Raw genomic sequence first — 25,959 nt, 5'->3', positions numbered from 1 at the left:
CCTAAGCAAAAAGAACAAAGCTGGAGGCATCACGCTACCTGACTTCAAACTGTACTACAAGGCTACAGTAACCAAAACAGCATGGTACTGGTACAAAAACAGAGATATAGACCAATGGAACAGAACAGAAACCTCAGAAATAATACTACACATCTATAACCATCTGATCTTTGACAAACCTGACAAAAACAAGAAATGGCGAAAGGATTCCCTATTTAATAAATGGTGCTGGAAAACTGGCTAGCCATATGTAGAAAGCTGAAACTGGATCCCTTCCTTACACCTTATACAAAAATTAATTCAAGATGGATTAAAGACTTAAATGTTAGACCTAAAACCATAAAAACCCTAGAAGAAAACCTAGGCACTACCATTCAGGACATAGGCGTGGGCAAGGACTTCATGTCTAAAACACTGAAATATACCCCACAGTTCTATTGATGGACCTGTTGGGTCATTCTATATGTTTTGCTATTAAAAGTCATACTTCACTGAATATTCTTGGACCTGCGTCTTTGTACGCACCTGCAAGATAGTCCCTGGAATATGTACATAAAAGTGGAGTTGCCGGGGTGCAGATACCAAATTGCTTATCAGGCTGGGTGTAGTGGCTCACACCTGTAATCCCAGCACTTTGGGATGCTGAGGTGGGCAGATCACTTGAGGTCAGGAGTTGGAGACCAGCCTGGCCAATAAGGTGAAACTCCATCTCTACTAAAAAAAAAAAAAAAAAAGCCAGGCGTGGTGGTGGGCACCTGTAATCCCAACTACTTGGAAGGCTGAGGTACAAGAATCGCTTAAACCCGGGAAGGTAGAGGTTGTAATAAGCTGAGATCATGCCACTGCACTCCAGCCTGGGCAACAGAGCAAGACTCTGTCTCAAAAACAACAAAAACCAAATTGCTGATCAAAGTGGTTTTACCAGTTTACATTTTGACTAGCAATATATTAGTGTTCGTGATGCTCTCTGTATATCTTTGTTATCATCAGATATTTTTGATAATCTGCAGGGTTTGAAAAGGAATTTCATTGTGGCTTCACTATGTTTCTGATTACTGTATTTATTGGCTATTAGATTATGTGCTCTGAAAATTATTCATATCCTTTGCCTATTTTTTTGAGGGGTTGTCTTTTTCTTAATCTGTAAGAGTTCCTTATGTATTCGATCATTTTATATTTTATAATTATTTTATAATTATTTTATAATTTTGTAGGTTACTTACCTCTTTGTAGCTTGTCTTTTCACATTAGGGCATTTGACATAGATTAAAACTTTGGATATTTGAATCTTGATATTTATCTTCATAGTTTGTGCTTGTTGTATCTTGATTTGTAATGACATCTCTATATTGGGTTTTCATAAATTCGTGGGGTGCTAATGTTTAAATCTGTAATTATAACTAATTTTTAGTTTCATTATAATTTTTCCCTATTTTAATTCAGTACCTTATTTTTTTTCCCCCACAAGAGACAAGGTCTTCCTTTGGCCAGGCTGGAGTGAGTGCAGTGACATGATCACAGCTCACTGCAACTTTAAACTCCTGATACCAAGTGATCCTCCCACCTCAGCCTCCAGAAGAATAAGGACTACAGGCACGTGCCACCATGTCTGACTTATATATATGTATTTTTTGGGGAGTGTATATATTTTTGGGGGGGGTGGGGGAGGGTAGAGATGAGGTTTTGCTATGTTGCCCAGGCTGGTCTCGACCTCCTGGGCTGAAGTGGTCCTCCTGCCTTGGCCTCCCAAAGTACAGGCTTGCGGGTGTGAGCCACCATGCCTAGCCCTTTTGTAATTCCTTCTATTTGTTCATTCATTCAACAATTCAGTCAGAAATACTGAATGCCCATTACATGCTAGATATGCTGCTAGGTTCTGAGATACAGATATAAATAAAACAAAGTTGGCTGGGTGCAGTGGCTCACGCCTGTAATCCCAGCACTTTGGGTGGCTGAGACAGGCGGATCAAGAGGTCAAGAGTTCAAGACTAGCCTGGCCAATATTGTGAAATCCCGTCTCTACTACAAATACAAAAAAAAAAAAAAAATTAGCTGGGCGTGGTGGTGCACCTGTAGTCCCAGCTACTTGGGAGGCTGAGGCAGAAGAATCACTTGAACCCGGGAGGCGGAGGTTGCAGTGAGCTGAGATTGTGCCAGTGCACTCCAGCCTGGGCGACAGAGTAAGACTTCGTCTCAAAAAAGAAAAAACAAAAAAGTCACTGCCTCATGGAGCTACGTTTCTGGTGGGGGAAAGACGCATAGTAAGCACTATCCAGTAAGTTGGTGTGTCCAGAGTGCTATGTAGATACTTATGAAGGAATATGTATAGCAGGAATACATTGGGGAAGTATGCTGTCTTATAGAGGGGGTAGGGAAGGCCTTGTTGAAACCTGGTGAATGGGAGAGAATAGGCAAGTGGCTATTTGTGAGGGAAGAAAATTACAGGCAAAGGGCAATTACAGGTACAAGACTCAGGTGGTGTATGCTTGACTTACTGGAAGTAAGAACTACTGGAGTTGTCTGATTTTATAAAATTTTGGGGGATGAGGCCTGCTTTCTTACTGTCTGCTGATTCTCATTTATTTGGATTATACATTCATCTTCAGCAAGGTTTTAGCTATACAGTGAGATTCCAGAATAGTTTTGTGTCTTCCAGGCACTCAGCTCCTGGCCGAAGTGGATGTTACAAATTTAGACATCAAATTTACAGGGTAGTCATTTTTCTCATCTAGATTCCAGACTTGGCCATTCAGAGCTCCTTGTTGTTTCCCTGTGCCTGTGGTCAGGGGGTTAGGGGAAGTGTAGGTTGGAGTGGTGCAATTCTTTTCACATACATTCTTTTCCTGGGGTTGTGGTCCTAATGGTAATCCTGGTTTTATGCATTGGCTTTGGATCTAGTTCTGTTTAGTACACATCAACAGCTTGAATTCCTGGATTACAGAAACGCTCAAGCTACAACAAAAACCAGGCTTTTGCTGTGTCAACTCACAGACTCTCCACTTTGGGTTTTAGCTTACTCCTAATTTCTGGCACTTGGGATTTCCTTCTCTTGGGAGCTCAGCTCTGCATGGAAAGGATGTGTGTTACAGTTTATCTAAGATTTCTAGGTGTTTGAAGCAGATGAGTTTCATCAATAGCGTTGTTAGATTCTCCTTTATTCCCTCTACTAAAACCATTAACACTAATTAGGAAGTGCTAATCAGTTGATTAACAAGTGATTTAGTTTAGCAGAAATTTCAGGATATTCTTGGAATTTGGTCCATAAATATCTCTAGTTTCAAAGACCCTTGTAGACTTTCCTATATTGCTGTTGATGGTGAGGGGGTAGGGGAGAGTTAAGAGGCCTATGCTCAAGTTTCCCTAAATTAGAGATGCTCTTTTGCTATTGTTATAAATGCATATAATTGCCCCAGTACTTTATCAAATTCCCTTTAGTCTATATTTATATAAACCTAGTTTGATATACTGAGCCATTCTTTTATTCCTGGAATAAATGCTGTTTGGTCATCTCCTTAATACATCTGATTATTATTCCATTTGGTAATATTTTGAGTAAAAAATTCTATAGTGAATCCTATTTACCTCATGGACTGAGTATAGTGGCGTATCTTTTTCTGTGATCAGAAGTTATTTATGAAAGAGAATCATTTATGTTTGAAGAAGTAAATATGCCTCAGTTTCAAATGATTCTTTGGGGGCTCTATATAAATGATTACAATATATTTCTCAGTTGTTATTAAAGTACTTGATTTTTTTCTTGTCTAATTTTTAGCAATTTTTATTTTAATGTTTCGAAGAACTGTGTTTAAGTAAATTACTAGCAAAGGAACTCTGGGGGAACTTTGAAATTTTCTCTTGGCAGTTGCTAAAGGTTTTATGTTTTCTAAAAGTTCAGTAATAGTACATTTATTTTTAGAAAAGGTTGCTTTTCAAAAAAGTGTTTCCATTTTTATTGTAGTCAGAATGTGCATGTACTTTTAAAATATTATAGCTAAATTGTACCTCATTGTTTTCTCTAAAAAGCTTTACTGCTTTTGCTTCCACTCCACTACTCAGTGATAACAAGGGTAACAATTTTCCGCTAGAATTGCTTGTCACTTTATTCTTGTACTTTAGTTATACCACTGAACATCTTTTTAAATTGTTGCCACAAAATATCTTGCTTTTATCATTTTCACATTGCTCTAGTATATCAACTTTGGGAACAAGATATCATTCTATTTATAGCATTCTGTTTTTAGTAGTGGTATTTCCATTTACAAAATAAAGTAATTCTTGATCGCTGAAAATGTCAAATCCTAGAAAACACAGCATGCCTATGCTTGATGTTAACATCATTCTTGAACAGTGGTTGGTTGAAGATTCATTTGATGAATCCGATTTTTCCGAAATAGATGATTCAGACGATTCTGGTGTTCTGTTTAGAAATAACTCCAAGAACACTTTTAATAGTTTATTTTCACATTGAAAATCAGATTTGCTCCAGCCTGAAAGAGCATATTTATGTAAAATTAGGTAAGCGATAGAAGGAAGCTGCACTTTTTTTCTAAATGGGAAAGTATTAGAAAAGTCTCATTTTAGTAACATAGTCTTCCTTAAACTCTGTATGCCAATTGTAGATTTCTGAAAACTGAAGACATGGAAGGGAAAGGGTTTGGTATGAACGACAGCTTTGCTGGCAAATAAACCCAACTGAATATACTCAGTTGGGTGTCTACTAATTTGTTACCTAAGATTATCTAAGGTAACCTCTTTTTCTAGTCTTTTATTATGTGAACATTTACCTCCTGCTGAGTTGTTTGCAGAATTTCCATATAATCTTGCTTATGAACATTTCTGCGTTATTTGTATCATCTTTTAGAAGTCTTACCCAGGTTGATATAGGTTACTGTTATGATCTGTGTCTCCAATTCTTCTTATGTGGCATTAGGTATTTTAAACTTGTTCTTTTTCAGACATCGTATAGTCAATTCTTGAATGTGTTGAGAGGTGCTATGTCATTGTAAGCTTTATTCTTCTTCTTAGCTTGTTTCAATTTTACCTTGAATTTTTTTTTTTTTTTTTTTTTTTTTTGAGACAGAGTCTCGCTCTTGTCACCCACGCTGGAGTGCAGCGGTGTGATCTCGGCTCACTGCAAGCTCTGCCTCCTGGGTTCACGCCATTTTCCTGCCTCAGCCTCCTGAGTAGCTGGGACTGCAGGCACCTGCCACCACGCCCGGCTAAATTTTTTTTTTGTATTTTTAGTAGAGATGGGGTTTTACCATGTTAGCCAGGATGGTCTCCATCTCCTGACCTTGTGATCCACCCACCTTGGCCTCCCAGAGTGCTGGGATTACAGGTGTGAGCCACTACGCCTGGCTTTTACCTTGAACTCTTTAAATTCGGCTTGTGACTTTGCACTTCAGGATTCTGAGTGTTCTCTGTCTTCTTCTTGCATTGTTTTTCTTATACCTTACAGATTTTTCATTGGCCTTGACTTTTTGTTGTTAACTCATTCTTCATCTTCATTTGTTTCTGCTGAATATTATTTGTTTCAAACTAAAAATAACATTCCACATTTTAATTAATATGTGGACTCTTAATCTACTTAAAATGTGGGGTGAAGTTCCATGATTCCAGCTAGTTTGGAATAGGTCGTTTAACTGGATGTTAATCCACCTACTTTGTCCCCTAAGTGACATGTGGGTCCCATTCTGCTGACATATTTGTGGGTCAATTTGGGTAACAACGATTTGGGTAGATTGCTGATTCCTCTTTTCTTCTTAGTGGAAGAGAAAGCCAATACCCACCTCCTCTTGGGCATGTGCTTAGACGCCTGTGCTCGCTACCTTCTGTTCTCCAAGCAGCCATCACAGGCACAAAGGATGTATGAAAAAGCTCTGCAGATTTCTGAAGAAATACAAGGAGAAAGACACCCACAGGTAAGGGAGGAAAACACAGAAGAGGGAATATAAAACAAAGGTTTCAAAACTGAAGGGTGTGAAATGTCACACTCATTGGTAACAGGGTCAGCAGATGGTCTTAGATCCTCCTTTCTCCCCAGTCTACTTATTTTCTTACCACCAGCACCCTCACCCCAACTACTTGTTTCAGAAAGGATTTGGGACTAGTTATCAGTTACTAGGTCTGCCCAGAACTTTTCGCGTGATCCACGGTTTGCACAACAGAGCAACCTTTCTACAAGGCAGACTGGTCAGGCTTCAATGGACACAGCACAGTATTTGAGTGGGGTCTGTAGATACCCCCATTAGAAGCTTATGGGGAACAGTTTAATACACAGATATCCTTGCCTCCCTTACCCCACGGTTAAAATGGCAGGAGGTGAGGGAAGGAACAAGGGACCACATTAAAAAAACTTTTAAACCATTGGCATATTATAGAATTTAAGTGTAACGTGTAAAGCTCTGTGTTAGAACACTAAACACATTGAATTGAAATCATCTCTTTGGGTCTCCCCTCCATCCAAATAAATTCTTAGATGTAAGGAGTGCATTGCTTTGTCTGTGAATGCTCGCTACCCCCAATATAAGACATAACTATTTTAACTGAATGTGTCCCAAGGCTGGGGCACATGGGCAGGGTGAGTAATATGTTTTGGAAGAAAAGGGGGGTTGAGCTATGAATTATCTCCATGAAAGGGATTTATGACTTATTATGAAGAGTCCCTTAATAGAGTGAGGAATAATAAGCAAGCAAGCACAGAATTCAGATCTCCAAGTACTAGGGTCAGGGGGCTTAAAGCATGGCATCAGTGGGGAAGTAGGTATGGAAGTGTACCTGTTACAGTAGCCAAATTAAAAAAAACTTACTGGGCATCTTCCTAAAATAGATGGTATGTTTCTTGTTTTTGATGAGCCTCAGGGTTATCAGCAGGAACAACATAATACAGGGGGGTTCTAGAGGCAATCAAACCATACGAGGCTGGCTTCTCAAAGTTGCTCAGCCTTAAATGAGATCATATGTATAGCATCTTGCTGGTTTTTTTCATTTGGTGTTTCTAATTGGGTAATTAGTTGGATTAATATGTACTGTTTCCTAATTTCCAGATTTGTATTTCCCAGAAGGTCGAACTAACATTCTCCACTGTACAATGTGATTACCAAATGCCCACAAATTTGTTAAAGGCTGGTATCCCTCATCTTTTGTGGAATGCTAGGAAAGATGAAATCTTATGTATTCAGAGTTGGATGCACTCCACATTAAAGTTCTGTGCAGGCATGTTTTTAAAGAAACTACTTTTTTCTTTTCCATATAGACCATTGTGCTGATGAGTGACCTGGCTACTACCCTGGATGCACAGGGCCGCTTTGATGAAGCCTATATTTATATGCAAAGGGCATCAGATCTGGCAAGACAGATAAATCATCCTGAGCTACACATGGTACTCAGTAATCTAGCTGCAGTTTTGATGCACAGAGGTAGGTAGCAATGGAAACTTAACTGACTTCCTTTAAGGGAGGGATGTCACTGGATTGATAAATTTGTGAAATGGTATGTAGGGAGGGCAAGGGCCAACAAAGAAACATGTAAATTAAAAGGCTGGTTGAATGGCAGAGAAAGAAGGTATTAATTAGGTTGAAGTACTGTTGTGCTCAATTCACATAACCTCTGCAGACCTGCAGTAGCCTGTCAAACCCCATCAAGCTGGAGAAAACCTTGCAATGATAGTACCTTACACGTCAGTAGTGCTTTACGGATTTCTAAATGTGTTCAGTTACAATGTGTTTCTCACAGAGTGCTGGTGAAGCTTGTATGACAGGAAGTATCAGTTTGACAGACATTTCTTAGTGTCAGCACACTATACCTATCATTTTCAGAAACCTGGGATGACAGGTGTATTACACATACCACCATTCATGAAATCTTTGGCTCATCAAAGGCCTCAAGATATACTGGAAAGGACTGTAAAGAATCCCCCAGCATTCAGTGGAGTTCCAGCCTGTCAGATGGGGATGAAATGAGGCAGCACCAGCCTGTCACTTCATAAGCACACAGTAAATTAGCCCTATATCCACATTAGTGCTGTCTCTTCAGAATCACCTGGGAAACATACACTTTCTTCTTACTGTCCCTTCTCTCTGGGTTATTTTAGAACGATATACACAAGCAAAAGAGATCTACCAGGAAGCACTGAAGCAAGCAAAGCTGAAAAAAGATGAAATTTCTGTACAACACATCAGGGAAGAGTTGGCTGAGCTGTCAAAGAAAAGTAGACCTTTGACTTAAATTCTGTCAAGCTCTAAATCCATTTTTGTGTAGGGAGAATAATGTCTAGCAATGCGGAAGAATAGCTGTCATTCCTGTCTCTGTGGCACCCAAATCAATGGCTTAAATCTGTCGTTTTTGATATTCAGGTTTCCTCAATTTAGCCTTAGTGAAGGGGGAGTTGTATACACTGCCATTTTTGTATTTTAAAGGAAAAATAACTTTCATTCCCAACTGATTATGATCTTTCAGGACTGCTGTCAAGTGATGCTTTCAGTTGTAACACGTGACTTGGTGCTGTCCCTGCTGGTCTAAGTAGAACTACAGATTATTATGGGCTGGCGTTCCTGTGGGCTGTGGGTGTGGTGATTCAGCCTGGCATTTCTACTATAAGTTTTTGGTCTCCTGATTTGCTGCCCTCTGTTCTCGTACTTTATCAATACCTGGCAAACTAACCAGAATTACCTTCTTCATGGCAAAGGGGGATTATGGTGAATTGTTCTTCTTATAATCTGTTTCATGAAGCACAGTATGGAATTTAATGCATAAAAAAGGAAAATATCTTAGTTTGCTACCAGCAACCAGTATGAAGTTTTAAAGTGGGCATTAGGCACATGACAGTATAGCACCCATTTGAATTTAAATAAAAGTGAACCATATGTATCTGGTTATATAAAACTAAAAGTGGGGGTGGGCTAGGAAGAATGATGTAACCTTTTGTCTACGTTATCTGAACGCTCTACTTCCTTTGCAGCCTTCGTCACACAACTGAGTCATCTCAAGTACTCTTTAAGGACACACAGCCCAGGCTGTTCTGAGTCAGAATAGGCCCCTACAGGTATATTTTAAAACTCTTCGTAATTCTGATGTGTACTGCTGCTATAGTTGAACTACTGACCTGGATCTTAGTCCTAGCCTTTTTGCTTTTGCAATTTCAGTATCTTCATCTCTAAACTAGGGAAGCACTGGGATTCTTTCTTAGCTGTGGGAGAAGGTATTTGGTTAGATGACTTTGAATGAATAGACTGCTGTGCTGGAAGAGCTTTGCCACACTGCCTCAAAGTATGTAAAGATACATAGGTGGATGCGTTTACCGCAGCAGTTGTATGGTACATTTTTAGCCATTTACCTAAGGAAAAAGACAGTTTTTCTAGGTACCATGAAGGACCCTGTTGGTATGCCTGTGGGGGTGGGATGTGAGTGGGACTGATAAACTGATATTTTTGGTTCGTATGTACATACTGGAAGAATCTTTTCATAATAAATGAGACTATACAACAAGATTGTATGTATCCCAGTAATCTTTGCATTTCTCACAAAAAAAAAAAAAAAAAAAAAAACTTCCTGAAGAATAAAAACACCGGAAACCTTGAGGTCCAAATCCTCAGGGATTAGACTAAAACTAGAGTTTTGTATGTTGCAGATGTAAATTTCTTCCTATTTTCTCTCTAATCTCAATATTTACCATCCAGCTAATGCCATTTATCAAGTCTAGCTCAGAGAGATAAGATACAATATAAATCAGACTGAGTTTCAATAGAAACCAGTATTAACATATGGTGATTTCTTAAAAAAATTAATGTCAACCACTCACCTTTTTGCATTGAGAATGTTTTTACCTTTTCACAACTGCAGGGGTTACTAAAAGGTTTTTCATTCCAAGTTTTATTTATTTATTAATTTTAAATCATCCACAGTGACTCAGTGGTCTGGTTGTTGGAAACACTAGGAGTTTTCAGGACAGTCTCCTCATGTGGGTGTTCTCATTACAGTTCATTTGCACTGTTGTAAAATAAGGTACTGAAGCAAAAGGAGGACTGATCTCCTTTACTGATTGTTCTAAATTCAAAAGTGAATTGGTTAAAATCATGTAATTAAATTTTTTGAACTGTCCAGTGGTCACTGGAGTTTTCAGGGCATAGATATTTTTAAAATAGAATCACTCAGTGTACCAAAATTAAAGCATTATGCAATTTCCAATCCTAAACATGCACTGGAAAATTGGCTGTCAGAATACTTCTATGAAGAGTATTAGGAAGACCTTAATTTAGTTCTGGGTGCTAAAAAATCATGTGTAAGGATATAGTGTCAGAACAGTGAAATCTAAGTCTACAAAGAGTATCACGCCTTGGTTTGCGGTGAACCTCAGTAAGTTGTCAGTGCTGCTCTGTGCTGTGCTTACCACTTAAATCATGATAAGGTGAACCTCCATAGGTAAGCCATGTGAGAATTCTGTCCTTTCATTTATTTTGAACCAAGAACTGTTACTAGATTTTAACTCTCATTCTGAGATTTCTTCTCCAGGTGATGGTAAATAAAGTAATACGCACATTCATTATGATGAGGATGGAGTGAGTGGTTCACAGCAGCTCACCTTCGGGTCCTCAAGTGGAACTGCAAGAGTAACAAGTTAGGCTCTGATCTGACATGTTCTCAGAAACTATACAGTTGACCTTCAAATAATGCAGGAGTTAGGGGCATAGACCTCCTAAGTAGTAAAAAATCCACATCTAACTTTGACTCCTCCAAAACTTAACTACTCATAGCCTACTGTTGACCAGAAGTCTTACGGATAACATAGTCGATTGACACATATTTTGTATATGTATTATATACTGTATTCTTACAATAAAGTAAGCTAGAGAAGAGAAAATGTTATTAAGATTATAAGGAAGAGAAAATATATTTACTATTCATTAAGTGGAAGTGGATCATCATGAAGGTCTTCATCCTCGTCATCTTCATGTTGAGTAGGCTGAGGATGAGGAGGGGTTGGTCTTGCTATCTTGGGTGGCAGAGGTGGAAGAAAATCCGTGTATAAGTGCACCCACACAGTTCAAACCCGTGTTGTTCAAGGGTCAACTGTATTCTGACTCAGAATAGCTTAAGACCCTCAGGGTCATAGAAAAATACCATCATAATCTCTTTTATGGTAGGTTGGCAATATAAATTATTAACAAATTCTAAAATATTACCAGTACCTGGAAAGAAAAATTCAGCAGAAAACTGTGAAGTGGAACATTTAGTCACTGTTTTTCATTCATTTTGAAATTTTTATGTATTTACATATATCTATTGTAAATATACCAACTTTCCAAGTACTAGGAACGCTGACCACTAAGCCTGATCTCAAGTTTGTGTTGGGGACCTCAGGTATACAGGAGTGTGAAAGCTTTGACTGGAGACAAATGTGGGCTTATGGCCTATCTCTGTCACTCATTTAACTGTATGGGCAAAGTACTAAACCTGTGTCTTCATCTGTAACATAGGGATTAGACACTAGTGATAGGAGGGTCTTGGTCAGTAGCTAATCACAGAGCTGCTTCCTTAAAAGCCTTGAGTACTTTTGTTTAAAAGTTTAGGTCTACTTGAAAGTCTGTAAAGTACTAATTTTTATCATCTCGAGAGATCTATTTCTCCCCTTTCCAGTTACCAGTGGCATTCTCCCAAAACTTAGTATCTATATGTTATGGAAAGATAATTAAATGCTATGATAAATTGTATGAAAAAAAACTTTAAAATTCAGCAAGCAATTCTTAATGAAAGATACAACTGGCCCTCTAGTACCATAATTAGTTTAGAATTCAGTCTTTTAAATTATTTGCACCTTGAGAATCTGTGAAATGAAAACATTTAACAGTAAACTCTTATCCCAAGGAAGCAAAGTGAGAGTAAGTGCTGGTCCATAGTGATAGGGAAAAGGACTGTGTTCACCATGAGTTTTTCAGGATACAGCACAAAGCACGTCTAAATACTACACAGATCATTATCTTTTAACCCAACCAGTCATATATATCAAACTAAGGGAAAAATATGTAAGCTTTTCCTTTGGAACCTGAGACACCAGGAGCCTTAAACCACAAATAATCTACTGTAGCTATGGACAGGGTAGTCAAATTTATTTCAAAACAAAAGCTTTGTTGGGCTGCATCAAATGCAGGAGAAAAGGAATACTTAGGGGCATGGTTAAATTACCAGTGTGCATAACAGTGAGGTATGCCTCAAATAAGCCTTTAAAACTTTATAAACTGAACTAGAACATACCCATGCAGTAATATTTTTTCAGTGCTACTAATGAAAAAAAAAAAAAAAAAATTAAAGCCTGCACTGGAAATTTACAATATGGCAGAATTTGTTACTTCTACCTTTTGACCCTAACGTACAGATTTTATGACAGGGTCTGTGTTAAAAATCTAAACATTTCCACAAGATTTTAAACATCACTGGAAAGCTGAATTTAGAGGAAACAAAATCAGATAAAAGTACAATGCCCGTGACAGCCAACATTATGTAACTGGGCTGTATGAGGTGGTTTAGAAGGCTAGGGTTAAAAAGATAGACAAAAAGATTTTTAAAAATCACCCCCAAAGTTGATGCGCTGATTTGAACATAAGTACACCAGATACTACAGCAAGGGGATATACACTGCAAAAAGGTCATCTATTTACAGAAGAGTGATTTAAAGACATTATGGTTTTCTTTACAAACAGATGTAAGAACAGGAACTGTCCACTTTTTAAAAACTCTACATCTCAACCCTCCACTATTATTATAGTCCACTGAATTGCCTGTATCAAAGGCAGTTTTTTGTATGGTTTTTTCCCATTTGACTCTCCAAATGAATTTCCATCATTTCTTCATCATCTGTGGGCTGGCTCTCCTGAAAAGTCTCAGGGAATAAGTCATAGGAGGGCAGGTTTTTGACCTGCTACTAAAAATTAAACCACCAAAAACTAGAGATCCCTCTCCTGCACCCTGTTCCCCTCACTTTGTGCAGTTCAGTCATCACTATCCGATAGGGTCTCGTACTGTGCTGAGAGCAGTGGGGCAGGCTCTCGCTCCCAGATCCTGTTCTGTTGGTGAGGAGCTGCTTGGTTCACAGCAGAGGGAGCACATGCAATCGGTGTTGGTGGAGTACTGCTGAGCATCCGCATAGTCAGAGGGTTATAAGGAAACTGAGTTGAGCCTGACAAAAGAAAAATTAGGTTTTCATTGTCATGAGCATAACTGCTACTTCATCCAATCCAACTTTTGTAGGATGGAGTAGAATAGGACTGTTCTAAAATGGTCATGTGACACCATGAAAGCAAAATGAATACAACACGGAAGAGCCAAAGTCTCACCACTTAAATCCTAGCCAATGATATGTAGCAGTCAGTGTGGATCCAAAAAAGAAGAGTAACATGAGTAGCATCTGACTGAGGGCTGTTGAGCCCAGAAGAGAAAGCCCAGACTAGATTTTTAGTTAAGTCTGTAACTATCAGGTGTTTCCATGGAGAATCCAAGTTGAACTATTGAGTATTAAGCTCTAATTGAAACAGAGTCAGGTTATACCAAGAGCTTTCTTAACTCTTCAAGAGAAATCCAAGAGTACAGTTCTCAGACAACAACAGACAAGTACCCAGGAACATCTGCAGACTGAGGGGCAGCAGGATGCATGTCATCTGCTGAATCTCACTGGGCAGATTTTAAAGTATACAAGATTGAGAAATGAGGTAATTAATGAACACTGCTACCTATCATCAGTTTCTAGATGTTTAATTGTCCCCAGAAAGCCTCCTACAGCTTAAGAAAACGCAAAAACAGGCCAGGTGCAGTGGCTCACGCCTGTAATCCTAGCACTCTGGGAGGCCGAGGCGGGTGGATCACCTGAGGTCGGGAGTTCGAGACTAGCCTGACCAACATGGAGAAACCCCGTCTTAGAAAATTAGCCGGGCGTGATGGCGCATGCCTGTAATGCCAGCTAGTTGGGAGGGTGAGGCAGGAGAATCGCTTGAACCCAGGAGGTGGAGGTTGCAGTGAGCCAAGATAGCACCATTGCACTCCAGCCTGGGCAACAAGAGTGAAACTCCGTCTCAAAAAAAAACAAAAAACATAAAACATAACCATTTCATCAAATAATAAATCTCATGTATGGTCTAATTAATTCTTCCCTAAGAGAGATTTGAGAAGCCGCAACCACTGGTCTAGGCTGTAAGCTTTCAAACTCAAACACAACCACTTTGCATGTCATGTGGCATGAGTTTTATAATGCAAAAGGCTGATATAATTTATATCTATCTTAAGGGGAAGGGCACATTTCAGATTTTTTTCAGTGACATATTTGTATTTAATCCTAAGGAAAAGATGGCTTATAATTCTCTGAGACTCTAAAATTCATAATATCCCAGTTTTATTTTAAAAGTCTGTTGCTTTTTAAAGCTACCATGATCATAGTTATTATATACTTTTTTTAAGTTTACAAATAGGCACAAAATAGGAAATAATGAGTGTCCTGGAGTATTGTTTTTCATCAGTTTGTGTAAATGTAGTGAATGTACAGAGACATGACGGCTTTTTTTGTTTTTGTTAAGATGGAGTCTCATTTTGTTGCCCAGGATGGAGTGCAGCGGCGCAAGCTCAGCTCACTGCAGTCTCCACCTCCCAGGTTCAAGCGATTCTCCCACCTCAGGCACCTGAGTACCTGAGATTACAGACACGTGCCACTGCACCCGGCTTATTTTTGTATTTTTAGTAGAGACGGCGTTTCACCATGTTGGCCAGGCTGGTCTCAAACTCCTGCCCTCAAGTGATCCGCCCGCCTCAGCCTTCCAAAATGCTGGGATGACAGGCGTGAGCCACCGCGCCTGGCCAGATGATGGCTTTTTAAACTAGTCTTCTCATTTCTAATTTTGATTTCTTAGTATTTCCCTTCATATTGGTATCTTAGAGAAAGTTAAGTTCTCTTAGAAGTGGCATGGGTGCATTCAGGTACAGTTCTCAAAGTAACTAAAACCACCTTATTTGCTTTGCAAATGTTCATTACCAGTGTAATACAGAAGTGAGGAGAATGGTTGAGATTATTTTTTCATAGCTCTTCCTTTGTTTATGGTAATCAGGCTTTGCATTCTAAAAATGTTTCAGGTTATATGTGCATATTCTGGGCGTGTGCATTGGTTGATGCCTGTAATATGCTTTGGGAGGCCAAAGCAGGAGGAATGAGTTCAGGAGTTCGAGACCAACCTGGGCAACACAGTGAGACCTTGTCCCTACAAAAAATGTTAAAAAAAGGAAAAATTAGCCAGGTATGGTTGTGCACACCTCTAGTCCCAGCTAGAGGATCACCTGAGCCTCAGAGGTCGAGGCTGCAGTGAGCCATGATCATACCATTGCATTCCAGCCTGGGCGACAGAGCAAGACCCCTCAAAAAAATATTTCTATTCTGGGAAGTGGAACCTACTAATGATACAGAAATGGGAATATAGGTTTCCAAATTAGAAGAGTTGCTGAATTTTGAAGAACTAATAACCAAGACATTGATATTACTGCTTTGCTCATTTTCTAAGTTAAAGCAGGCTTCTTACCTGTTGAAGAGGGCCTGTCTTCCCAGGCCCACCCTGGCGTCTGCCTATGGTAATCCCCTTCTGAATGTACAGAGGAGACTGAAGAGGGCCGTTCGGTTCCTAAGTAGCCTTGCCCAGGGATAGGAGATTTAGATTTCCTGCTGTTTGACTTGCTGATCAGCTTTGGTTTGCAAACTCCTCCTAAAAGTGAAATTCAAGTTAAAGTATTAATATATTAAGTTCTCAAAATGCTAATGATTATATAGTGCTAAATGAAAAAAGCATAATGGGAACACAGAGAATCCAGATCCTGGTACTCAGTGAAATAAAACACTGCAGGCATACCTCAGAGATACTGAGGGTTCAGTAAGTCACAATTATTTTGCTGGTGGATGGTCTTGCCTCCATGTTGATGGCTGCTGACTAAACCTGCATGGTGGCTGCCGAAGGCTGGGGTGGCTGTGGCAATTTATTTTCCTTTCATGAAATATTTATTTGTAACATGCAATGATTGCATTTTAGCCACAGTAGAACTTTCAAAATTGGAGTCGATCCCTCAAACCCTGCTTTATTAACTGGTTTATGTAATGTAGTATTCTAAATCCTTTGTTGTCATTTCAACAATGTTCACAGCATCTTCAGAGGAAGATTCAATCTCAAGAAACCACTTTCTTTGCTTATCCCTAAAAAGCAACTCATCCATTTCAAGTTTGATGATGAGATTGCAGCAATTCAGTTACATCTTCAGGCTCCACTACTAGTTCTAGTTCTCTTGTTATTTCTTTTTTTTCTTTTTTCTTTTTTAAGGCAGGGTCTCACCTCGGCTGCCCATGCTGCACTGCAGTGGTGCAATCACGGCTTACCAGCTCACTAAAGCCTCAACTTCTTGGGCTCAAGCAATCCTCCCACCTCAGACAGAAGTAGCTGGGACTGCAGGTGCATACCACCACACCCAGCTACTGTTTAAAATTTTTGCAGAGATGGGGTCTCACTATGTTGCCCAGGTTGGTCTCAAACTCCTGAGTTCAAGTGATTCTACTGCCTCAGCCACCCCAAAGTGCTGGGAGTACAGGCATGAGCCATCATACCCAGCCTCTCTTGCTATTTCTACTACACCTGCAGGTGACTCCCTCCACTGACACCCTCCCAAGTTATCCATGGGAGTTGGAATCATCTTTTTCCAAATTCCTGTTAATATTGATACTCTTAACTCCTCCCATGAATTACAAATGTCTTTAATAGCATCTAAAATGGTGAATCCTTTTCAGAAGGTTTTCAGTTTGCTTTGCTCAGATCCATCAGAGGAATCACTGTGGCAGCTATTGCCTTATGAAATGTATTTCTTAAATAATAAGACTTGAAAGTAGAAATTACTCTTTGATCCATGGGCTGCAGAATGGATGTTGTGTTAGGCGTAAAAACAACATTCATCTCCTTGAACCTTTCCATCAGAGCTCTTGGGTGACTAAGTGGATTGTTAATGAGCAGTATTGAAAATCATTTTTTTTTCCTAAGCAGTAGGTCTGAACAGTGGGCTTAAAATATTCAGCAAGCCATTCTGTAAACACATGCTGTCATCTAGGCTTTGTTCCGTTTCTAGAGCACAGGTGAGGAGACCGAGCATAATTCTTAAGTGCCCTAGGATTTTCAGAACGGTAAAGGAGCACTGGCTTCAACTTCAAGTCACCACCTGCATTAGCCCCTAACAAGAGTCAGCCTGTATTTTGACGTTTTGGACTCTTCCAGTAGAAGGCTGTTTTGTTTACATGGAGGATCTGTTGTTTAATGTAGTCACCTTTATCAATGATCTTAGCTAGGTCTTCTGAGTAATTTGCTGCAACATCTTCATTAGCACTTTCTCCCTCCCTCACCTTGCGCTTTTATGTTATGGAGACGGCTTCTTCAGCCTCTGAACCGGCCTCTGCTAGCTTCAGCCTTCTCGTCTGTGGCTTCCTCACCTCTCTGAGCCTTCAGAGAATTGAAGAGTTAGGGCTTGGATTAGGATTAGGTTTTGGCTTAAGGGAATGCTGTGGCTGGTTTGGTTTTCTATCCAGACCACTAAAACTTTCTGTGTTTCACGAAACACTGTTTTGCTTCATTACCATTTGTGTGTTCACTGGAATAGCACTTTCCATTTCCTTCAAAAACTTTTCCTTTGCATTCACAATTTGGCTAATTGTTTGGCGCATGAGGTCTAGCTCTCAGCCTGTCTTGGCTTTCAACATGCCTTTCTCACTAAGCTTAATCATTTCTAACTTTTCATTTCAAGTGACAGACTTGTGATTCTTCTTTTCACCTGAACACTTAGAAGCCATTGTAGGGTTATTAACTGGCCAAATTTGAATATTGTTGTGTGTCAGGGAATAAGGAAGCCAGAAAAGGAGAGAGACAGGGAACAACCAGTCAGTGGAGGAGTCAGGACACACACCACCTTTATGGGTGGTTTGCCATCTTATATGGGCGCTGCTCATGGTGCCCCAAAAGTTACGATAGTAATATCAAAGATCACTGATCACCATCACACAGATAATAATCATGAACAGGTCTGAAATATTGTGAGAATTACCAAAATATGACACAGAGACACAAAGGAGAGCACATGCTATTAAAAAAATAGTGCTGATAGACTTGCTTGACGCAGGGTTGCCACAAACCTTCAGTTAAAAAAAAAAAAAAAAATCAAAGCACAATAAAACAAGGTATGCTTGTATTTAGAAGAAAGCCAGAATTTCACTTGTAACAATCAAAACAAAACACAAGGGTCATCCTCCTGCCATTAAAATGTGGTAATTAAGGAACTGAAATTTCTGGAACATCAAGGCTTCTTTACTGGCCTCAGAGTACAGACACTGCTAAAGAAAGAAGGCAGGGTGGCAAAAATCATACTTCACTAATGACCAACCCCCCTTCCCAATTGGAGTTAATACACCACACAAAGAAATACGTAAAGGAAAAACTGCAGAACAAAGGTTCTTCATGCTACTACAGGACTTGAGCAGAGGCTCAGCAAGTTTTGATAGCCCTTTTGGATTTTCCACACTGTGTAGCTGATTAACTCAGCAGAAGTTCACAGAAGTGAGACACCTCTGACTGTGCTCTAAAAGAAAATATCAAAAAGAGCTCAGAAGAGATCAGAGCCCAGGTCACCATCAAACTTTTTCCTCAGCCACAGCAAAACAATTTCACACTGCCCCAAATTCCTATACAACCAGTACAGTTGTAATTGCCTATGTCACCAGTCTTATAACCTTAAAACATACTCACTTAAAGCCAATAAAACTTGGAAGGTAAGAACAGAAAGAAGAAGATGATGCTCATTTTTCACAGGAGGAAGTACACTGATATGGTCTTAAAAGTTAACATGTATAGTTTGTTTTTTTTTTAAAAAGATCTCTAATCTCTTTAATATTTTTCTTAACCATAGTGAGATAGATCTTTTGCTTGATGATAACAGGAAAATAAATCTAAGCTAAAACAGAAATACTGCTGAACTTCAGATAATTTTTAAAAGCACAAGAGATATTAGTTCTCAAAATATTAAGGAAAAGGTTATAAGATTAAAGCTTAGGATTATTATGGGTTTTTTGTGTGCTTGTTTTTAACAGAATGTATAAAATCTCATTCTAGCAACTCTTATCTGGCTATCCAGAGACATGTCTGAAACAATGCTTACCAGATAGAAGCATTAGCATTCTGGATGATGTGCTCTGAAGAACTGTTTCTTTTTCTTCCCTTTTTTCCTCCTCTTTTTTTTTTTTTCTTTTTTGAGACAGGGTCTCACTTTGTCACCTGGGCTGGAGTGCAGTGGCACAATCGCAGCTCACTGCAACCTCTGCCTCCTGGACTCAAGTGATCTTCCTACCTCGGCCCCCACAAGTAGCTGGGACTACAGGCGTGAGCCACCACACCCAGCTAATTTTTGTAATTTTTGTAGAGACGGGGTTTTCACCATGTTGCCCAGGCTGGTTTCAAACTCCTAAGCTCAAGTGATCCACCCAACTTAGCCTCCCAAAGTGCTATGATTACACCTTTTTTCCTACTCTTTTCTATGGCTTATGATTTATTTTATTTTAATTTTACTGTGTGTGTGTGTGTGTGTGTGTGCGCGCGCGTATGTATGTATGTATTTTGAGACAGAGTTTCACTCTGTTGCCAGGCTGCAGTGCAGTGGCGTGATCTCGGCTTACTGCAACCTCCACCTCTCGGGTTCAAGCGATTCTCCTGCCTCAGCCTCCTGAGTACCTGCCACCATGCCCAGCTAATTTTTGTATTTTTTGTAGAGATAGGGTTTCACCATGTTGGCCAGGATGGTCTCGATCTCTTGACCTCATGATCCGTCCGCCTCGGCCTCCCAAAGTGCTGGGATTACAGGCGTGAGCGACTGTGCCCGGCCGGCTTATGATTCTTTTATATTAAACCTAATGTTTACAGTTAAATCACTTTTATTCAAAAACATATTTGTGTTATAATTACAATGTAGTATGTATAGATGAGGACTAGATGCAAACAAACAAAAAATGGACATCCCAGGGTGACACTTAGGGTAAAAGTTTTCTTCCATTTCATGTTACTATAATGTCTGGGTAGATTTTAAAAAACCTTTTTTAAGTAACTGAAACCCTAAGAGGTAACTCTGAGCACATAAAGACATAAATGTCTTAGTGATGCATCGGAGCTTGGGAAATAAACTGGCTTTTTTGGGGAAAAGCAGCAGAAAAGCACTAAAATGAAAGCTGTACCTGAATGAGGTGATGGGTCCCCTTCCTCTCTCCGTGTCTCACCACTAGTCACAACTGAGGTGTTGGCAGTACCAGGCACTACTCCCATAGGCTGGGACATGACAACTCCATGATCCTCAACTTTGTCATCAAAGCTTCCCATGAGAGCCTTCCTGATAATGTCTTCCAGCCCGAGATTGCTGGCAGGATCAGCAAAAGAATGGCCTCTAGAGCTAACTGAGCCTGAAAAAGAATCAAAAACATTTCTACTTATTTCTGAAAGGCCAATCAGGAAACAAACATGCACTGCCCCATCAGCCCACTGAATACACATAGCACTTGGCAAGTGACCTAGAACACCACCAGGACCCACCACACAGAGACCCCCTTTTTTTTTGTTTTTGGAGACAGAGTCTCTGTTGCACCCAGGCTGAAGTGCAGTGGTATGATCTTGGCTCACTGCAACATCCGCCTCCCAGGTTCAAGGGATTCTCCCACCTCAGTCTCCCAAGTAGCTGGGACTACAGGTACCCACAACCACACTGGGCTACTTTTTTGTATTTTTAGGAAACGGGGTTTCACCATATTGGTCAGGCTGGTCTCGAACTCCCAACCTCAGGTGATCCGCCTGCCTTGGCCTCCCAAAGTGCTGGGATTACAGGCGTGAGCCACTGCACCCAGCCCAGAGACCATCTTAATCCACAAATAATTCCTTAAGGAAATTTGTTTCCCAAGTGAAACTCACACTTTTATTAAAGTTACTCAACAGTTTTCCCAGTTCCCTAGTTTCAACCTTGTTCTTTAATAGTTTCCATTCTTTTTGTTCATTTATCTTTTCAATAGGTATTTATTGGATCTCAGTTCCTTTGTGTGCTACTGGGTAAACCTTCCTTCACTAAATTATTTATTCATTTTTTCATATTAGAGCAGTCACTCCCCTGGTATACAGTTGGTACTCAGTACATATTTGTTGGACTGACTACTGCTGTGCCAATTTTGTACTGGTAAATAATGTCTTTTCAGTCTTACCTGATGTAGTAACTGCTGGCAGATTAAAGATCTCAGTTCCTGGCTGAGCAGCTGCTATATTTAAGCAAACATTTGAGTTAATTAAGATGTGATAATCATATACACCAAACTAAAGTCTCAAAAAATTCCTATAATAAAATTAATCTTTTTATTTTCCATGACCTCAACCTTTATTTTTCACCCATTAAGTGAAGATAAAATGGAAGAACTTTTTTTTTTTTTGTGAGACAGGGTCTCACTCTGTTGCCCAGGCTGTTTTTTAAAAGGAAATCAGGAAATAGGTAAGGTAAGAACATCAAAAGAAGAGCAATAACCTGTGTGCAGTGGTGCACTTCTAGTCCCCCAGCTACTCAGGAGGCTGAGGCGGTAGGATTGCTTGAGCTCAGGAATTTGACGCCAGCCTGGGCAACACAGTGAGACTCTCCCAAAAAGGTAAATGAAGGAGCAATGTAACCCAGAAAAGTTAAGGAACTTTGCACTGCTGGAGAAAAACAAATAGGAAAATGCTGTTCTCAGAACAGGAACCAAGGCTTTCTGATGAAGAAGAAACCTTGGACTCTGGGATGACCGCCATGAGTACCAACAGGTCTGAGGCAGCCTGGGATGTGATCCAGAGGAAAGCCACCACAGTGAATACTATGAAAATGACTGTGTTTCCCTGCATGGCTAACTGGAAACTCAGGATATTTGCTGGAAAACACAAAAGACTCTTGATCCTTTTCATTCCTGCTGACTGTGCAACTTGTAATCTGAAGTTTGAATGCTAACAGCATAAGACCTGGGAACCGCCTATAATAAAGCAGTGTGCCAGAAAGGGGAAGAATTTGGGACATAAATTGGTGTTTCCGTCATTCCCAACTTGATGCTAAGAATTTTAAAGAGAAAAAAAAAATGCAGAAAGCAAGTGGGTGGCCAAATGATGTGTCCCGAAGAATGTGAAATTTCTTTTTTTTTTTCCTTTGAGACGGTGTTTCATTGTCACCCAGGCTGGAGTGCAATGGCGTGATCTAGGCTCACTGCAACCTCTGCCTCCTGGGTTCAAGCAATTCTCCTGCCTCAGCCTCCTGAGCAGCTGGGATTACAGGCCTCCACCACCACACCCAGCTAATTTTTGTATTTTTAGTAGAGACGGAGTTTCACCATTTTGGCCAGGCTGGTCTCGAATTCCTGACCTCAGGTGATCCGCCCACCTCAGCCTCCCAAAGTGCTGGGATTACAGGCGTGAGCTACCGTGCCCCACCACAATGAAATTTCTAATGAAACCACAGAACGATGGACTCTCACCCAAGGGGTGAGCACATTAGAGAAGAGGGAAGAGTGCAAGTGCCTAGAAACAAACTTGATTAGGGAGGCTTTAAACTGACAGAGGAGAAAAGTCTTCAGAAGAACTAGAAAACAATGGCCATGGATGATAGTCTTCTTATGGGCCAGGTGACTAGGTAAATAATTTGAGCCTGAAATAGCAGAGCCATGTTATCATGAAGTGTGTGGAATAGGAGTCATTCAATCATTCGATAGATATTTAATTGAGCAGTTATTTGGCTGAATCGTAAGATTACCTTCTTATTGATCAAAAATGGTCAGATGAAGACAATTTCCTATAAGTTAACCAATGATAATCCTTAGATACTACATTTGCAGGATACCCCCTCCTTTGCTTATGGAGCTTACAGTGCAGTGTGGTACTTGCTGAGGCCAAATTAGAATCACCTGGGTAGCTTAGCAAATTGTCTACATTCCTGGGGCCGCATAGTTCAACTATTTAATAAGCAGTCCAGGTGACTGGTACCTACTGTTGAGCAAGAATGTGGTAACTGCTCAGAACTTAGCGAAGGGAAGGCAGGCAAGTGAAAGCCACTGTGGAGGCCAACTTGACAGGAAGAGGTAACTCCCATCAGGAGGCAGAGAGACCAGGATAGTGACAGCCAGGGTAAAGGTAACTGTGGTAGGGAAGCAGGAGGAACTTTTTGTGTGGGGAGGTAGAATATGAATTCAAGTTTAGATACTTAAGGAGCCAGTAAGTTAGTCAAGAAGTAATGAGGTCTGCAAAGATATGTAAGTAGAGCTTAGTAGGAAAAGCTGGACTACAGATACAAATTTGGGAGTTTTCAGCATACAGGTGACCATTCAAATCCCGAGTAGATGAGATGACTCAGATTATAAGGCATGAGGAGAAAGGGGCTAAGAAGTGAGCCCTGGGGAAAACTAACAGTCAAGGGCCAGGCAAAGCAAGACTGAGCTTCTAAGGAGAGACAAGTGGCCAGAGAAGTAGAGAAGAAACAGGAGAACATGGCATCAGAAAGCCAAAAGAAAGCATTTCAGGGAAGGAAAGTGGTTCACTGTGTCAAAAGCTGCAAAGAGAATCCAATAAAGTAAGTTTTAAAGCATTACAGTTTTCAAAACAATAAAGTCATTGATGTCCTTGGGAACACTGGATTCGGATACAATGAGCTGAAGTGAAGCTGTGTTAGCCGCTGATGGCTTTCATTTCGTTCTGCTTCTCAGTGAAGGCTAAATGTGCCATGGTGGGCCCAGGAGCCCACTGGTTCTTTAATATAAATTCTCCTTTCCACCATGAAAAATAGTTCTTGCAATAAAAAAAAAATCCCGGACTCTAAAGCAATTCTGTTAGTACTTCCCTTAAGACATTAATTATCTCCTGTTAAAGTTAGGTACTTGTTTCATCATACAGCTTCAGGGAGTAGAGACCATCTGGCATACTAAAACACCCAACATAGTACACTACTCAAAACATTAGGCAAGAGAGGAAAAACTATAAAGTAGGCTTCTTCATGTCAAACATGGCATTTCCCTGTCAAGAGTTTCCCACTTTAAGGGTAAGATAGACTAGCGGATGAGAGCAAACCACACAAAGGTGAAATGATTTGCATCTCAGTTCCCGGCTGCACTGAGATCTCTAGCTCTCCATGCTCACACAGATTCATCTATGAGTGCCGAAAGAATTTGAAAATGAGAGTATATTTTTGTTGGTGACACTTGAGGAGCTGTAAATAATACATTAAACTGTTGAAGACTGGAGACAGAAAATAGTAATAACAATATTTTTTAAAAGAAAGGTGGCCAGACACGGTGGCTCATGCCTGTAATCCCAGCACTTTGGGAGGCTGAGGTGGGCGGATCACCTGAGGTTGGGAGTTCGAGACCAGCCTGGCCAACATGGAGAAACCCCGTCTCTACTAAAAATACAAAATTAGCCAGACTTGGTGATGGGTGCCTGTAATACCAGCTACTTGGGAGGCTGGTGCGGGAGAATCACATGAACCCGGGAGGCAGAGGTTGCAGTGAGCCAAGACTGCGCCACTGCACTCCAGCCTGGGCCACGGAGTAAAACTCCATCTCAAAAAAAAAAAAGAAAAGAAAAGAAAAGAAAAGAAAGGGTATCTGTAAACCTGATAACAGTTCTCATCAGCATTCTAAAATATTTGTCTTTTAGATTATTTTGTTGCCACCTAAACAGAGAATCTAGTAATTCAGAGCGAGGACAAGTTCAGAAACAGAGTGGCACAGATCTAAACACATATCACAGTGCAAGGCCCCCCACTTTCCTTTCTTTTGACAGGGTCAGGAGACTAGTAGATGGTAGATCACAGAAATAAAGCAGATCACCCTTTCCTCAGCTGCTGCCACAGTGCTCAGTCCTTCCAAGGAAGCTAAGGCCACGTTGGGGTAAGGCCCTCACTTGATCCAGCGACTAGCACCACATCCGGTAGTGCCAGCCCCACACTCGCCTGCGCCCTGGCCTCTGTCTCCGAGCTTGCCTGCATCTCCTCAGCCCTCACTCTGCATGGCAATGAGGTGACCATCACAGAGGATAAGACCAATGCCCTCATTAAGCAACTGGTGTAAATGTTGAACCTTTTTGGTCTAGCTTGTTTGCAATGGCCCTGGCCAATGTCAACACTGGGAGCCTCATTTGCAATGTAGGGGCTGGTGGACCTGCTCCAGCAGCTGGTGCTACACCAGCAGGAGATCCTGCCCACTCCACTACTGCTGCTCCAGCTAAGGAGAAGAAAGTGGAAGCAAAGAAGGAAGAATCTGAGGAGTGTGATGACACGGGCTTTAGTCGTTTTGACTAAATCTCTTATAATGTGTTCAATACAAAGCTGAACTTAAGAAAAAAAAGAAAGAATAAACCAGACTATGGTATACCCAAAGTCTTTCTATCACAGGGACTGAGGAAAAGACTGATAAGACCGGGGGATAGTACTGAGTGTGCTGAGAGAGTGCTGAGAGAGCACGAGGAGGTTCTGATTAATACTTGCATATCAACCCAGAGGAAAGGTTCTGCCACAGAGCATTAGCCAGGGTATTTACCAACAATCTGCCTAAGATGCTATGAGTATGGAACTGTTGAAGCCAGCTGGTCCATCATTAGCAACATGGACTCTGGAGTTGGAATGCCTGGGTTTGAACAGCAGCCTCATTACTTACTAGATATGTAACCTGTTCCAACTCTTAAACTTGAGTATGTTTCCTCATCTACAAAATGGAGATAATTGTAACGTGTAATATGTAGGGTTGTTGTGAGGAATAAATGAGATTATATCTACACGTGCTTAGAATAGAGCCTACCACATAGTACATGCTAGATAACCTTTTGCTACCATTATTACTGATTTTATATTTTATTTTATTTATTTTATTATTTTTTTTGAGACAGAGAC

At 40.4% G+C, this 25,959-nt stretch overlaps 3 protein-coding genes across 4 annotated transcripts in view; 2 read left to right on the top strand and 1 right to left on the bottom strand.

Moving 5' to 3' along the window:
• Window positions 1-9,486, top strand: part of TTC19 (tetratricopeptide repeat domain 19) — a 41,399-nt gene extending 31,913 nt beyond the window's left edge. For both annotated transcript variants that reach the window (XM_011975241.1, XM_011975242.1), the window contains 3 exons: window positions 5,767-5,921; window positions 7,256-7,418; window positions 8,093-9,486. In XM_011975241.1, the coding sequence (XP_011830631.1) occupies window positions 5,767-5,921; window positions 7,256-7,418; window positions 8,093-8,226 (452 nt within the window). In that variant the 3' untranslated portion in view covers window positions 8,227-9,486. The remainder of the gene's footprint in view (window positions 1-5,766; window positions 5,922-7,255; window positions 7,419-8,092) is intronic.
• Window positions 9,487-10,805: 1,319 nt separating this feature from the next.
• The window catches only part of NCOR1 (nuclear receptor corepressor 1), a 195,160-nt gene continuing 180,006 nt past the window's right edge, over window positions 10,806-25,959 (bottom strand). The window contains exons 42-45 of the mRNA XM_011975291.1: window positions 21,275-21,328; window positions 20,267-20,488; window positions 15,549-15,728; window positions 10,806-13,171 (exon numbers count right to left, since the gene is read on the bottom strand). Of these exons, the coding sequence (XP_011830681.1) occupies window positions 12,984-13,171; window positions 15,549-15,728; window positions 20,267-20,488; window positions 21,275-21,328 (644 nt within the window). The 3' untranslated portion in view covers window positions 10,806-12,983. The remainder of the gene's footprint in view (window positions 13,172-15,548; window positions 15,729-20,266; window positions 20,489-21,274; window positions 21,329-25,959) is intronic.
• Window positions 21,847-25,371, top strand: LOC105536019 (60S acidic ribosomal protein P1-like). The gene is made up of 3 exons (XM_011975288.1): window positions 21,847-22,018; window positions 24,984-25,101; window positions 25,176-25,371. The coding sequence occupies exons 1-3, from the start codon at window positions 21,847-21,849 to the stop codon at window positions 25,369-25,371; spliced, it is 486 nt and encodes a 161-aa protein (XP_011830678.1).

Source organism: Mandrillus leucophaeus, unplaced genomic scaffold (genome assembly GCF_000951045.1).
Source record: "Mandrillus leucophaeus isolate KB7577 unplaced genomic scaffold, Mleu.le_1.0 Scaffold153, whole genome shotgun sequence".
NCBI classification, from domain to species: domain Eukaryota; kingdom Metazoa; phylum Chordata; class Mammalia; order Primates; family Cercopithecidae; genus Mandrillus; species Mandrillus leucophaeus.
Note: the sequence above shows the minus strand (reverse complement) of the source record. Positions and strands in the feature narration are given on the sequence as shown.